At 38.4% G+C, this 16,911-nt stretch overlaps 1 protein-coding gene across 1 annotated transcript in view; it reads left to right on the top strand.

Annotated features, from left to right (window-relative positions):
- Positions 1-958: 958 nt before the first annotated feature.
- The window catches only part of LOC134205480 (uncharacterized), a 137,843-nt gene continuing 121,890 nt past the window's right edge, over positions 959-16,911 (top strand). The window contains exon 1 of the mRNA XM_062680754.1: positions 959-2,019. Within this exon, the coding sequence (XP_062536738.1) occupies positions 1,950-2,019 (70 nt within the window). The 5' untranslated portion in view covers positions 959-1,949. The remainder of the gene's footprint in view (positions 2,020-16,911) is intronic.

Genomic DNA, 16,911 nt, shown 5'->3' with positions numbered 1-16,911 from the left:
GTTTAGTTCTTCATTCTGTTATTATTCTTCAAGGTACACATTTATCGCCACATGTTGGAGTACAAAAGTAAGCATGCTGAGACCGTAGAGCATCGTCTCGGTTCAGCTTGTACAAAAATAGTACTTACGTCACATGTTTACATTTAAACTGAATGCTAGTACCGCACAGTTAGTTGGACACCTACTTAAGAAAGATGCAGAGAACCCTACGACCTCTCATAGGTGCCACGGGAGATTTTGAAATAGTTAGTGTGGAAGGTTATAATAGTTTTGGTAGAACGTGAAACACAGATAGGAATACAAAGTAGGATAAGGACGAATTTGAACCCACGACCTCCTGCTCATAAGGCAGATACGGTAGCCACTAGACCACCACTAGAGCTCGTCTTTCTCCAACTAGGAAGTTCTTTCATCCGATGGATTGCACTCAACGCCACATAGTCATTCATTGTATGTAACTGGTATCGATCTATGAAATGCCCTTGGCAGAGCCAGAGTATGTTAAGTAGATGAGCAAGAAATTAGGGGAAAACAAGTAATTTAGATCGGATACTAAAATATATTGAAACACAGGAAATGTTATATTCCCCATTGTCATTGAATTTGCCCTAGAGACGAAAGAGCATCTTATGAATCATAGATACATCTATAAAAATTCGCCAAATATCAGAAAACCTGCTTAAGTCGTTGTTTTCCCTATTCAATGGATCGGTAGATTAAAAAAAATAAATGGCACCCACGGTCAGACCGTTGGTGGATCCGCTGCCTTTTGCCCAATCGACACTGGACCGGAGCCAAAACTAATCTCTGAAGCGTGGCATGCCGCAATGGCTCCACTGCTGCATCTCCGTTCTCCAATGCAGGCATGCGTTCGAATATGTACACGACAAGACAGCTGTATGCTCTGCACCATTTCTCAGCAGGCTGAGACGCAGATCTAAACCGCGGCGACGACGCGATCAGCGCGATCAGTCTTCGTCGGTTGCTTAGACGGTTCGGTAGTGCGCGCTCTCCCCAACTCACAAAAAGCGTGGTTTGACTTCTGCGGCTGGGGGCTATGCAACGCGTATACGACGACGATCGTGGTGGATTTGGTCGAAAACAAGTTGCATTGTTGTTGGATGAAAAACGGCGACACAAAACTATATATGCGTGAAAAATTACATAATTTATAAATGATAGTGGAGTGCTGCGTGCTCTGGTGTGCAATTTGAGGCCCAGTCGATGACATTGCTCGGAATAGTGTGAGGTAGCTTATCAATGAAATCTGGGATGAGTCATTGAGCGATTCCAATCACAAACGGATTTGGTGAATATTTAGTGCGATTTTTGTTAAAGTGAAATATTTTTTGTGAAGTGCGCAGAGTGACAAATAGTTTTTATTTCCGCTAATTGCTAGCGGTCGGTGACTAAAACAAAGAAAGAGGCACAAAAAAGTTTTTTCGTTGTCGATGTAATAATACTTGAAGTGAAAGCAACATGTGAAAGCAGATAGGCGTCTCTGTACCTTCCACCGATTCCACGATCAAAGCAAAGAAGCCAGTTGTTTACATTTTGCGCTGGAGCTTTTATTTACCCATCGAAGCCGTTGATTCGATCTTTTATTTCGTTTTGTTCGCCGAACGATCGCCTACTAGTGAGTTGTTTTTGCCTTTTTTATGAGGAAAGTGGGAAAATTGTATGGACTAAAAGTGACGGAGATAAAGTCAAATCACTGACATCATTTCCATCCCTGAGCAGTGAATGTATTTGCGGCACCCCAAGTAAGGGATGAAAGTGAAGCTAAGGAGGTTCACGCTGTATAAATGAGAGGCACCTCGTCCAACCCATCATTGAAGTCGATCGAATTGACCAACAGAAGAGAAGATCGCGATAGGAGTGCAGACAGTTGCAGGCATTGCAGTTTATGTTCGGTCCCACGGTGTCCCCAGTGACTAGAGCCCACCTAAATGATGTTATTGGCAAAAGCTTTGCTGGTGTGCTGTTTCACGATATTGGCCGAACTCAGCGTGATTGAAGGTAAGAAAGCTAGTCGCTGTCGTTCGTTGGCGGGCGAAAGCGTTCAGTTGGTGGTGACGAAGGTTGTAGACAGCACCCCCAAAATGAGTCGCTTGCATGTAAGGTTACATGCGCTGAATGGAGTGCTCTTTGTTTTTTTTTTCGATGCAGGTGTTTCTCAAACTATGAGTTATATTTCAATTATTGAAAAAATGCAGAACGTCGATATGAGTTGATTTTTAATACTGGAAATATATGGATGCTAACCAAGTATTTAAAACGAAGCAGTATCACGCCCTGATTTTATCTATAAAATTTGTCCACAATTGATTACGAAATTACACATTTTTGTAAAACTATTTACAATTTTCTGAATATAAATAGTTTTGTATAAAAATATAGCCTTTGATTTTATAACATAGCGAACATATTGCTTATTGTCTATTGCCAGATATTGTCCGCGGAAAAATTTCAATACAGTTACGCCCCTATGAAACTAAGCGCGAGAATTGTAGAATTCGCTCTCATTTGATAATAAACAAGAGTCATAAACGTATTACAATCATAACAGGTTTATCGCAACCTGAAACAAGTGTGAAAGGAACAGGATCTGGAAAGTAACCAGCACCGACAAGCTACGATAAAAAAAAACTTCGTTCTCGTTCAATTGCCATTGGGTACCATTACTTTTTCGAACAGCTGTACAAAATAAGTTAAAATGCATTATTCTTAATTGGAGAATTTTAAAAGAACTTATTATAAAGTACCGTTTTGACTCAAATCCTGAACATGACTCATATTCGGAACACTGGCGTTTTAGCGCTCATTTACTGAAACTTTTATCGGTTTTCCATACTGAGGAATAAGATGACAAACGAATTCATGATCCTAAGGAAAAAAATATACGAATATAGCTAAAATCAAGCTCTATCTGGAATAAGGGAGAATGTCGCAAGAGAGGATTCTCTTCGTCGACTTCCCCTTTTTTAATAAAAGTGACAAGCAGCGGATTTCTTTGAGGTTTATCACCTCAGCACGATAGAAAACAATACGAACTTGCATTCTGAGGTGATAAACTGCAAAGAAATCTCGCTTAACTTTTCAAAAGGACCTAAGTAACATTTTTTTTCATGAATTATTTTGAATAGCGCAATCAACAGAAAAACATGAAAGCATTTGATTGCAGTACTCAAATTAATTCATGAAAAAAATGTTACTTAGGTCCTTTTAAAAAGTTAAGCGAGAAATCTTCTGCTTGTCACTTTTATTTAAAAGAGGGGAAGTCGACGAAGAGAATTCTCTCTTGCGACATTCGCCCTTTTACCAGATAGAGCTTGAAATAGCCATTTACAAGCGAGTGTTCGGAATGTGAGTCATGTTCAGGATTTGAGTCAAAACGGTATATCCCCGAATAAGTTCAGTATTGTTATATCGTGCGAGAAACGCCTGTTTTGGTATGCTACATATAGTGAGTGCAAAGTACAACCGGTCAAGTTAAAATGCGGGGTAAGTTGAAACCGAAGCTGTTAATTTGACCGGAGATGACCAAAAAACTACCCTAAGCGCATCTTCTGACTGTCATTTTCGAAGGATAGCATTGTTTACTTTTCAAGCTAAATAAGCATAATGATCATAGAAATCAAAGGGCAAAGAGAAATACGTAATAGAAATGCGGACAAGTTGTAACAGCTATTAAAAAAGGCTATATTCGCAATTAAAAGTAATATTTTATTCCAGAATTCAACATGGTCCGTAAATACATTAGGAAAACATAAATATATAAAAAAAGTTTGTATTTCTAACAATAAATTTAATGAATTTTAGTCTCTCCCTTTTTATTCATCAATGCAACCCACCTTCAATCTCCACTATAGAATATAATGAAAAGTGGTCATGTTTAAACTGCTTAATGAGCACTTCGTCTAAAAATTAAAACATGAAGCATGTGAACATTTGTGGGGATGTAATGCCAATAAGAAGAAGAAGAAGATATGAACATTTAGTAAACTCCCCATTTTAGGAAAAGCCTTCCGGAATCAAAAACTAATTTCACTGGCTTTTTCAAAGGCACCCTATGCAATGCGGAAGCAACTGTCATTTTTATCACTTCACGCATGCTGCGACGCAGCAATAAATATGACAGTTGTGCGTTGCTTCCGTATTGAGTGGGGTGCCTGTGAAAACGTGAGTGAAATTAGTTTTGGATTCCGGTAGGCTTGTCCTTAAATTCTTTATTTTTACCTTCACCCATCAAGGAGTTTATGAGTGATTATTTAATGTGAATTGATTATTTAATGTGAATTTACAACCGAATTAATCTGAAACTACAACCGAATTATGAAACGCGTGCGAACCAAATAATGAACCATCCTGAAAAGAAATCCCATCAAAAGGAGGTAATTAGTCGAATAACTTTTCAGCGTAGTGCGTAGTTTGTTTCTTGGAATTTTTTGCTTGAAAATTACGCTTGTTGCTTTGGTTTGAGCCTCTGGAAATCAATAAAATACCAGCGCTGGTTTTCATAAAAAAAATGACCTGCTATTTGAATTTCATTAGTAACATGTCAATTACACCTTTGTGTCTGACCCAGAGACTAAACGATGGTAGGTTGAAAATTCAAATATATATAACACAAATTATTTTTATTTTTCATTATTTCAAAGGGAGAGACAGTGGAAAGGATTGAAGTGTACGATATTTTAATCATCCGATTTATGGCATGCTCATACTTGGGGCCGCAGGCATGACAGCCCCCAGGGTTGTAAATATTCGGCAGCACTGGATGAAGGTGATGTTTTTTTAAATCATTTTTTTTTTTATTTTCTTTCTGCTTTGAAATCATCCTCACATTCCCGGAGAGGCAGAAAAGTGAACAACAGAACTCACATTACCACTGCGCCGCGAAGATGAAATTTACTACAGCAAAATGTACACATTCACCCAGCAAATTGAAAAAAATCACCACGCGTTTAAATTATAGACACTATAGATTCCATAGACGAGCTGAGGCGAAGGCGAGTGTAGCCAAACGAACTGTCAGTTAGTGTAGCCAAACGAGCATGACGTCACAATTACAATCCAAGCAACGGAGCGTATGACGTTATATTCGCGTGGTACACTGTGAAAAAACGGAAAAACACACTTAATCGAAATGACTCAACCGTGCCTCCGCTCGTCTATGGAACCTATAGTGTCTATAGTTTAAATGGGCCACTCACAGTCATACGGTAAGGCGCGAACTGAGCAGCCTGTCAGAACGACTTGTGAGTGGCTGAATGCGAAATTGAATGGTCAGTGTTGGAAATGATTTTTCGGCTGCACCTAGTCGCACTTACCACAGCGGCGATGAAGGCGACTTTAGATTATACTGAAATCCATGTTTTTCACTGCATTGACTGTGCAATATTTCTACCCTGACGACCCCTCCCCACGGCCACTTCGATTCAGGGGGCCTGCCTACACGGAAGAAATAAACTACCCAATAGTGAGTTTAATTCACCCAACCTCGTACATCCGTACGGGAAGCCAAAATTGAGTAAGTAGGGTCGAAGTAGTTTGCCTTTACTCCCATGTTAAAAAAAGTACCCAACGGAAAATTTATTGACCCAAATTTAAGTTTAATTCACTCAATTTCGACCTCAGGTAAAACAACTCAAAATTGGCTTCCCGTATTGAACTGGCGTCGTTGGATTGTTTGGCTCTTTTGTTTTTGACAACAGAAGAAAGAGTGGATGAAAGCGAAGAGAAAAAATAACTCAAAAGTAAGTTTAAAAGTACTCAATTTTTGGTACTTTTTTTCTTCCGTGTAGGATGTGGTGGGGTTTAGCAGTGGGCTCTGTTAAATCGCTACAACAAGCTGTACATGTCTGCAAGCAGTGGCGCCGGGAGTGGGTGGGACAGGTAGGACATGTCCTACGCATGAATTTTCCTGGGTGGGACATTCAAAGCATTGTCCTACCCATGATTATGGTAAGAACATATGGTGTAATTCGATGGTGAGAATTTGTTTGTTAGCAGAAGGTTATTTTCATAGATGTTTTAGGGATTTAGGTCCAAACAATAATCATGGATGTTTTAGGGATCTAAAAACAATAGACTGATTGTTCTTTAGGACCTCAGGCACTTTATAATCCCTAAAGCGCTCATAGATGTCTAAACTTTACTTCTCAGACTCTAAACGTTTTACAAAGGTAAAATAGAAGTTGTTGAAATCTGCGAATAAATATTTTAGTTAATTTTTTTTAAGAGGTTATGATAAAGCACGATTATCAGAAGACCACGGGAAAAGTTTTTTTCAAACCTTAATAGATCTATTGAAATTTGAGAAACCAGAAACATACCGAAGTCCGTTCTAAATTTGATACATAAAGGATTCTGAGCTCCTAAAGCAGATTTTTTGGCAATCATGCGATTTTTTGGTAGTTTGACTTATATCTAGATCCATAACATTTTCTATAATCGTAGCAGTTGGCAATAATTGATTATAAAACCATTGAGTATTTTTTTCAATTCTGTAACCCCTGACTTCTTTTTGAAGCTTGTAAAGAGATATTCGATAATCGATAATGGAAAAGCAATATTTGTCCTAAAAATCGAGGAAATTTTCTCAAATTATATAAATATTCTGGTCGTAAGAACTTTTCAAGTCCTGATTATTTTTAAAATTGATTACATTGCAAACGTAACTTTCCCACAATGAAATAGATATCATATCAACATGGAACAGTTATGCTAGCTTAGGTAGTACTAAGTATAGTTGAAATGTGCATCTATTTCTCACTACCAGAACTGTAGCCCAATGCGGAGACAAGCTCAGTGGTCTAGTTGCTATAGTTTCTGCCTATAAGCTATGGGTTCGATCGCAGGCTTGTCTTTTTCCTATTCTGTATGTCTTAGTTCTTTTTGTGTTTCTCGTTTTACCAGAACTATTCCTACCGTTATACAACACTAACAGTTCCATAACCTCCCGTGGCACCGATGAGAGGACGTAGCTCCTTTCTTAGGTATAGATGTCCCAATTAATAATTCTTTTCCCTCCACCATGCACAAAAACGTGACCAGGACTGATCTCGACTGTTGAAGAGTGCCTTGCTTCCATCTAAGAGATAGTGATTAGTCTTAAATCATTATTTGTGTTAACGGATGGAAGTGATGCTACTTCCATACAACAGTCTACCCAAGTTACCTTTTTAATTCAATAACGATCTTCAAAACCATAATTTGCTCTTCATGACCTTCATAAAACCAGTATTAAACCAAAATGTTACTAGAGTAGGCTTGTAACACCTGCGAATTTATACGAATCGCTTAATGTTACCTCTAATACAAGACTGTAGCCCAAATCGGCATTTTCCTTTTGTCCTTTGGATGCGCTTCTGTCTGCAAGTATGCCCTATCAAGCGCAAAGCCAACGGGAGTGCCAACCGGTATATCATCATTAATGCCAGTGAAATCCTGATTATGGTGTACATGTACATGTCAATTGACTTTGTTTTTGGATGCTGTAATACTGTGAATACCTGTAACGGCAAGTGGGATAATGGCAAGGCTGTCCCCTGAAACCTAAATTCCGCCCCCTAAAACCGTGGCGGACCTTGTAGCACACTGTCCAATTCTGTCACCCAGTTTTGTCTACTCAGATGTTCCTTCCTGAGTAGCGCTGAACTGGCTCTAAACACGCAAGTGTCAACTCTCGCATGGCCTCCCCCATGCCGCAGGACTTGTATAGATAAATAACCATGGGATTATAAAGACTCCAGGAGGATTCGCCAGCAGCCGCAAGGTGGATCCAATTGCGATGAGTACTTAATATTTTCCTAAAAAAGTGTATGGTGGAGCGGCGTCTGGCGAAAATATTCTGCCAAACGAAGTGGCCTTTATCGGTCACCCTAAATGTCGCCGGGGGAGGAGAAGCCCGTGCTGGGTTGTTCCGGTCGACGTAAAAATGTACGGTCCTACACTAACAGTGTTGACCAACCAAGAAGAAAGCGGGAGTCAGAAAATGCAGGTGACTTTATCATGTCCTTTCTGAAATCTGAAACAGGCCGTACTGACCCTCTGTGATCTAGACGTAGAAGCGAAGTCGGAGTGAAAAACCCTGCTGGAGGCCCCTAAGGAGACGGAACATGAGATCCGTCTTATTAGGGTAGACTTTTAAAATATTCGAGGGAAATTGATCCCTCTCCAAGAACTTGCTTTGAAAAGTGCCCACAGATTTTTTTGAATATTTTCCTTTAAAATACGCGGATTTTTTTTTAATTGCTGTGCATATACATGAACGATTCTTGTTATTGATTTCGACAGTACATGCAATTTTAAAATTTGGGGAGACTTGATCCCCTTTCTATAAATATTTTTTCCTGCTAACCCTTCATCAAATCTACAAAAAATTAGAAAGCTGAGAACACATTTATATTTTTTTGAATTTTCTCGCCAAATTTTTGTATGGGTGACTAATGGGGGATCAAGTGTCCCCATATTGAGGTAATAACTTCAAATCCAAATATCCTAAAACTTTTGGAATGGAATGTTGACATTTTTATCAGTACAGATTATCAAGCATTTATGGCAAGCATTTGGTCATTGTTGTGAAAAGTTGTTTAAATTTTGCGTGGCCAATTCCAAGTTCGTACTCGTTCCAAGTTATATTGCCTCAAAGGAATTATTAACTCATCTTTACATAAACAGGGCTGGTAGCGATGAATGCCGTTCCAAATAGTGACTTTAGTGACCAACGATGACGAAAAAAGTGACCAAATAGTGAAAAAGTTTAGTTCAGAAAAAGTGATCGAATAGTGATTTCTATATGATGTTTATAACTGGATAGTGAACTGCAAATTACGTTAGCATCTTTTAATTCGTAGATTGAAAACTAGTGATACTCATGTTTTTCGTTTGAAATCTGGAATGTCATCAAGATCAGGAAAGTTAAAAAACATGAGGATTACAATCCTTAGCCACGCCCATCTTTAACGTAACTAGGGAGAGGATGAAACTTAGCAAGAGGCTTAACGACACACTGATAAGCACCACAGTGTTGGATATTGAGTAAGGTTCTTGTTGGGTCAGCCAGATTAACAATATTTATGATTATAGCACTTGACTCAACCGTTAATAGTTAATATATGGGCTGACGTTTTGAGCTGTTGCCTTTTTTTTGAAACGTTGCCTTCTCAGCAACAGAAGTTGCAGAGCCCAAAATTTGCCTTAAAATGTCTCAAACACAAAAATATAATTTTTACTGATATAGACTTTTACTAGAATTTTTTCAACATAGGTTCAAGTATTTTTGACCGATGCACTATCGTTTGCAACCATAAACGAGGTAGGGCTTTAGGACCCAATTGAAATGTATTCCATCATCGACCTATTGTCGCTGATTATTCTCCCTAAGCCTCACTCGACATATGTAAGCATTATCGTTTGATTCAGCTGTTTTTACTATCAACGGAGAGCATTTGGGCTCACCTGCAGCCGTTTTTAATAAATAAATAAAATTGGTTCCAATCCAATATGTACTGCTCAAATCTGTTTCATTAATGAAAAATAACATCATAATTGATTTTCACAATGCATTGCAACCAGGTTTGCATTTCATGTGGTTGACAATATTTGATGGCAGGTACAAATTATTTTTCTTTCGAACTTGATTACAATCTGCGGTGCGAAAATAGTGACTTTAGTGACCATTTTCCGAAAAATAGTGATTTTTTTTATATTTAATCTAGACACATGTTTTAGCGTCAGTTGCTATTGGTTTTTAGACTAATTTAATCCCATTAAACAAAACAAAAGTTAGTCATCTGTTTTGCCCGACGATTCTAAACCGATTCCCCCTACGAGCCCAAAAATAATAATAAATGTAATAGTGGTTAGCCGATAGCATGCATGCATGCATGTGTTGCACAAGTTTTAAAAAGGTGAGAAAAGATAATTGTTTTTCGTTTTAATTGACATCGATTTGCTCGGAAGCGTTGACGATCGGACTAACGAGCGACATGTCGCAAACAAGTGAGCCTCCCCATGCAGTTCGAACTTGCGCATCGTTCGGTCATTAGTGGAGAGGTGGCCGCCCGCCCGGCATTCTTTGACTTCTTATGCTGCTGCTTCACGCTTTTCTACGCCACTATTCCGAGGTTACCACCCGGCTATCGTAAGCCAGCCAACTAAATCATATTATAGCACGTCCCTTATGCCTTTACAGTTCTTTAACATAAGGATTAATATGTGCTATCTGGCCACTTTAAGAGCTGTTGTCTAAATATTTCAACAATTTATGACTACACTTTCTCAATGTCAAAACAAATAATAGAAAATTGGCTCTGCTGGCCTGATCTTGAGCTTCCAAACCTTTTTGTTCGATGTTTTAGCAACACGTTTGATGTTGTAAGCGTTACAAGCCTTTGGATCAAGTAAATACACCCGAATCTGTTTTTACACGGATTTTTTTACACGGCCGTGTAAAAAAAATCCCATACAACATTTTTGCAAAGTTGCTCCATTTTGCATGATTCGTCGAGAAATCATAAAAAAAAATTTACACGGATTTTCAAATTTTGAACTAAAAACTTTTTTTACACGGAACGCATCCCCCGTGTAAAAAAAGAATCGGGTGTATATTCATGTCAAGAAGATTAAGCCCATAGAAAGTAGGATCGTCAGCTATTTGGCTAAGTCTCCATAATGCATCATCGGACAATAATCAATAATCATCAACAGCAAATAAAACATGAATTTCTTTGACCGAATAAAAATTGGGTGGGTGTGCCCTAGAAAACGCTTGTAGGAACAAGGTCGGCAATGTTAAGGAAAGTTTGTTTTGGGCGATTTACGAATGGAATGACAAATGAAGAATGAATTATTGAATTCAAAACTATTTGAGAAATTTCGGTGGATTTTTGTCGTGATCAGTGATCATTTGTCGTTAAGTTCGAAAACACAACTAGTTATAGATTAATTTTGTCTAATTACAAACAGTTTTACATCGGTTACTATCCAACGAACATGTACGAAAGTTTCGACAGCACTTGTCATCGCCAACCGTATCGCATCGTAATTCAATACAATTAAAGCGTTGCTCCCTCCACCTGAATAAGGTTTTATATGCGATGTGAATCGAACCGGCGATTTTATATTCGACAGGCGTCCATTCGAGACGAATAAAATATGCCATCACCTTAGTTTTTATTTTTCGTATTACCAAATACCCGAGATCCTCCGCCTCCAATTTGTTGCTTGAACAGTGCGTGAACGATAATGGCATGAGCCTTTGCAGTGGACAGACAGACATCGATGGCGACTGCCTCCTCCCAATCGAGATTATGGTCACAACAATGAGACCGAAACGATCACTCTATTTATCTATCGAAACGATTAATATGCTGTGCCATGTTTCCGCAATAACCATATATCGTGCTCATAAAGCTCGTAACAAGTACCAAGCTTTTGCTCAATATCAATTCATCCCGATATGGGTGGAGGATGCGCAACAGTCTCACCTGAAGCACCGTGCAAAATAAAAACAGTTCAGTTTATCCACTTGTGGTTTGGTATTTTGATAGCTGAAATATGGATTAGTGTTTGACTTGGATATATAGTTTATTTTACTATTGTGGGAATCTCTGTAGCGGTACGTTTCAATTGCTACGTAATGCTGTGCAGAGCGGTCAATCGTGTTTCTAACTGCATGATCTGTATCGGAGCTGATTATCTTAAAAGCCTCGTGTTTGCTTAGTTTTTCAAGAGACTCCATGCATTATGGCATATCTTGATTATAGCATAGAGTGGTGTGCTGTAATGAAAAATATGTGGAAATAATCGTCAGAAAATGATCTCTTTCCAATTGTGACTCAAATCAAAATGCATAATTATGTCTTGGGGTTTGCCTTCATCTCATGTATGTTTGAAAGCCTATTTCATTAATTCGGAATTTGAGTGCTTCAAACAGGTAACTTCCTTAAGAAGAATAATAAAAGTATCATTTTACTTTTGTTCTGTGGAAATTTTGCATTATTTTTGAAAATTTTATATTTATTTATTTCTTATACTCTGATTTCTTTAATGGCCATTTCCTAATGTTTTATGGAAAATTTGTGATTGTTTATGGAAATTTTATTTTGCTGCCAAACTCTCTATGCAACCAATATACCGACTGCTTTTACCTCAAGAGTTTCGCAACTGCTTGCATTCTCGAGTGAACACCCCGAAAGATTCGCTCTGGACAGATCTCAAAACTGTTCGCTACAGCTCATGTTACATTACAGCTTCGAGCGTGTGTGCTACATCACTAACTGGGCCATGCATAAAGTAAATGAGCGAACATTACACATTGGATCATTAGTTACACCCTCCCATTAATATAAGCGTGAAATTAAAACTTGTGGCCTTAATTCACTTTCCATCAAATTTGGATCACCTGGCACTTATGTTATGAAACTTCACGGCAAATTAATTGTTTGTTAAATCATATGTGAGAGTTTTTGAATTGAAAATCAGTGCATCTTCCATTGCATTTTTACTACCCACTTAGGGTCTGTTCACAAATTACGTAACGCAAAAATCCGAGTTTTTGACCCCCTCCCTCCCCCTCGTAACAAAAAGTAACATTTTTGGTACCCCTCCCTCCCCCATGTAACGCGTAACTGAAAAAAAATTCAAGGCAGATTTTTTTTCCTTTTCTGAAGCATTTGGGTTTTGGTATTTTTTTGAACGATGTTAGAATAGGGACGGCACATGATCGAAAATCAAGGATATCAAGAATGCAGCTAGTAGAAACGAAAATAGAATTTGCGATCATAACCATTTACATAGTTTTGTGGAACTGTGGTGTCGAGAAAAACAATATTCGCTTGGTATTTTACGCATATTAGTCCCGCTATGTCAGAATGCTTGAATAATGACTATTATACGATAACGATAAACAGCAATGAGTGATTAAAAAAAGACATTCAAATAAATTTTCATTCGCATTATGTGTAACATTTGGTAGTACCCACCCCTCCCCCATTTTTTGGTGTAACAAAGTATAACGCAAGTTGGACCTCCCCCCTCCCCCCAGAAGCGTTACGTAATTTGTGAACAGACCCTTAGAACTTTCAGGGGTTAGAGAAACTGTTGTCGGAATTCAAATTAGCCTAACTTTTCGTTATAGTGGTCAAATCATGAAACTCATCACATATGAGCACGGAATTGTCGAAGCTTTTCATTATCGTACTCTGAGTAACAAATGACTGTTGTGCCCCAGTGTGATAAACCTGAGTAGTCACCAGAGGTGCTTTGAAAGATATGGAACATCCGTGGAAGTGATTAATTAATGAAACCATCATATAAGAGCACGGATTTTCAAAGTTTTTCATTATCGTACTCTGATATCCGTAAAAATTGTCGATTCATGAAACTTATCCTAAAAGAGAATACTTCTACAGCTCCACAATTACCACGGGAAGGAAGTTGTATTAATTGACTAGAGTAATCAATAACATAGATCGGGATTCACCATGGAAAGTGATGTAACATATGCTACTTCAATTTTACTAATTGGTACGAATATTTTCATATTTGTATTAGCATTTCATTACCTGATGGTTTAGATAAGATGTTCAATTGTTCATCTATCGCGAGGATAAAATATAAATCGCTCGAAGTGATCGATTGCTCATTTGAATTTGGATTAAAGCGCCATCGCCATAATTATTTATTCAATGTAAGGATATGCAACACTTATAGCTCTTAATTCTCGTTACACTTCTAAAATCATTTTCACCCAGTGGAACTGGAATTGAACAAGTGTGGATAGCTGTATTATTCACGGACTGGACGTTATATGTATGCTGCATTTATTTTCCACCTGACCGTGTCAATGATGCTGAGCTAATTAACGCCCACTTAGATTCGCTCACCTGGATATTTAGCACTATGAATATCAAGGATAATATAATTATTCTCGGTGACTATAATATCCCTTCTGTACGATGGATGCATAACAACTCTGGCTACTCACACCTTGCATGTAGTGGATCTATTATCAGTGACGTTTCATACAAGCTGCTGGATGCATACAGTACTGCTGGGCAGTGGCGTAACCACAGGGGGGCTAGGGGGAGCTATAGCCCCACCTAGAACTAAGTTAGCCCCCCTAGAATTTTTGCCACTTTGCAGGAACATTGATCTTATCTAGCTCTCTGATCATATATAGGCGTAACTGTCAGGAATGAGTTCTCTTCATTCACATCTCTCTCTCTCTACGAAATATTGAACCTATTTAAAACAAAATCGAACTTCGAACAATTGTTATATCTTACGATAGGAATGTTAAACACGAAAAATAGTACGCTCCCTTGATTCTCCAACGCAAGATCATTACTTTAGGAAATTGAAGTAGGAACAGTGGTTCCATGCTGCTGCAATGCTGATTGAATAGATAATAGAAGCAACAGACTAAAAAAACAAACACAATTTTTATAAAATTTTGATTGGATAAAGAAAGTTCTAGTGGCATACTGAACTGTCTGTATGGTCTTAATATTGACACAGCATAACATGTTGGACAAATTGATTAAGGAACATGATGCTTAGCTTATCGGCATATTTCTAAAAAATCCTGATTTAAAATTGGTTTTCTCAGCAAGTATTTAATCTTTAAATATTTTAAAGTTTTTACAGAGTTTTGCGAGTATATTTAATTAAACCTAGCGTGTTCATAGTTCTTAAAGATGCATGGCCTTTCTGAAAGAATTATCAAAAGAATCCTTCCGAAAAAGTGAGAGCCAAATACTACGTATCATATGTCTGTATCGATCCAGATATTTTGAAAGCATTTCTTTCTGTAGCTTTGAATGGTAATTTGGAGGATTTTTCTGTTATTTCCAGAAAATCAATTAAGTGATTCCAGAAATCAGGCATAATCAGAATTTTGAAAGAAAATTTCTTTTGTCTACACAGACATCAATGTCAGATGATTTGCCATCCATGGAGAAGAAACTTCTGCAGCGTCGCCAAGCGATTATGATTTGCACTTTGAAGTATGTTCGTCTCGGGTCTACCTCCTCTAGCTTATCTGAGAAAAATCGATGTTCTCAATAATTTTCCTTTCCAATCACAAACAGAAATAAAATCTGAATTTTGAAAGAAAACTACTGACGCCAACGTTTCTGCAGCGTTGTTTTCCGACGAGCGTTTGTGATTCTGATACTGACGGAAACTTCCTTCAGTACTGCGGGAATGCAACCGACACCATTGTTTGTTATCAACCCTTTGTTTCATAAAATGCTGGTCCTGAAAAGAGTCGATTTTCAATCCACAATGCGTCTTTCAAATCACTCACAGCAATCAAACGTTAATCCGAACCTTGCGGTAAAAATTCACTGCTTCTGCTGTCCGACAGCCACTCGATGATTTTCCTCTAAGACGCTAAGAATAAATGTTCAGCACCGCCACTGATATCCCGAGACCGCAATCGACAACTAAAAAGAACAGATTTCCTTTCCACAAAGCGCTTTTCTAATCACTGATAGAAGCGAAACGGTAGTCTGAGCATTGCGTGGATATTTCACTTGAGTATTGCTATTTTCGGCGACGGCCAGCGCATTCTAATCCATAGTTTTTGATAGTTTAGGAGAATCTTAAAGAGTTCGTCGATTGATTGATACCAAAATCTCGGTAATTTTCGTGAAGGTCTCAAATTGGAATATGCAGAATTACCTCCCTATCTTCACAAAGGACGTAATCCTTCGTCAAAAATTAGCCCCCCCTAGAATTTTTCGTTAGTTACGCCAATGCTGCTGTGTTAGTTCAAGTGAGCAATGTTGTTAACAGTAATGGTCCCATGCTGAACTTAGCGTTTGTCAGTAACGAGCTCTTGCACCTTATCGATTTATCAGAGGCACCGGCGCCGTTAGTGAAACATTGTAGACATCATCCTGCCCTCCAAATGTCTGTTCATGTCTTGGTTCGTTTCACGAACACAATAGCTGAAGAAGTCTATTACGATTATAAGAAAGCCAACTATCAATCAATGAATCAGTTTCTGGCGTGCATTAACTGGAATGAGCTACTATCCACTCATGATGTAAATAACGCTGCCGCAATGTTTTCGAATATTGTATTATACGCAATCGATCAGTACGTTCCTAAGAAGACTGTAACGGATCCCAAACATCCGGTTTGGTCCAATGCCGTGCTGAAAAAGCTTAAAGCAAACAAAAGGCTCTGACGAAATATTCGAAACATCGAACGATCCGAAACAAGCGCGTGTACTTTGCGATCAATAAAAGGTACAAGAATCTCAGCAAAAAGCTTTACTATGCTCATCAATCTGAAATCCAGCGGAAACTTAAATCGAACCCCAAGAAGTTTTGGCAGCATGTAAACGAACAGCGCAAAGAGACGGGTCTTCCGACTACAATGACTAACAATAGCCAGGAGGCGTCATCAATAGAAGGTATTGCTGAACTATTCCGTTCGCAGTTTCGTAACGTCTTTTCCGATGAACAGCTGTCCGATGGCGACGTGCTTCATGTAGCTTCAAACGTTTCTCCGTATCCAGCTTGTGACGAAATGGCTTCGATATCAGTTCAGCAGCTTGAATCAATCGGAAAATGTTTGAAATTATCAACGAATCCTGGCCCTGATGGAATCCCTTCCATTATACTCCGGAATTGCATTTCATCTATCTCGCAACCTCTAGCTAATATTTTCAACCAATCAATCAGGTATGGTATTTTTCCTGATATCTGGAAGAAATCATACATTTTCCCAATCTCTAAGAAAGGGAACAGAAGGATTGTTTCAAATTACCGCGGAATTGCTTCTTTAAGCGCTGCATCGAAGATTTTTGAAAGCTTGTTCTCGAATACATGAAATACAGCTGCTCCAGCTCAATATCTGAACATCAACATGGATTTACTTCGAAGCGAT

Source organism: Armigeres subalbatus, chromosome 1 (assembly GCF_024139115.2).
Source record: "Armigeres subalbatus isolate Guangzhou_Male chromosome 1, GZ_Asu_2, whole genome shotgun sequence".
Taxonomy (NCBI): domain Eukaryota; kingdom Metazoa; phylum Arthropoda; class Insecta; order Diptera; family Culicidae; genus Armigeres; species Armigeres subalbatus.
This window is presented reverse-complemented; position numbering and strand designations above follow the sequence as displayed.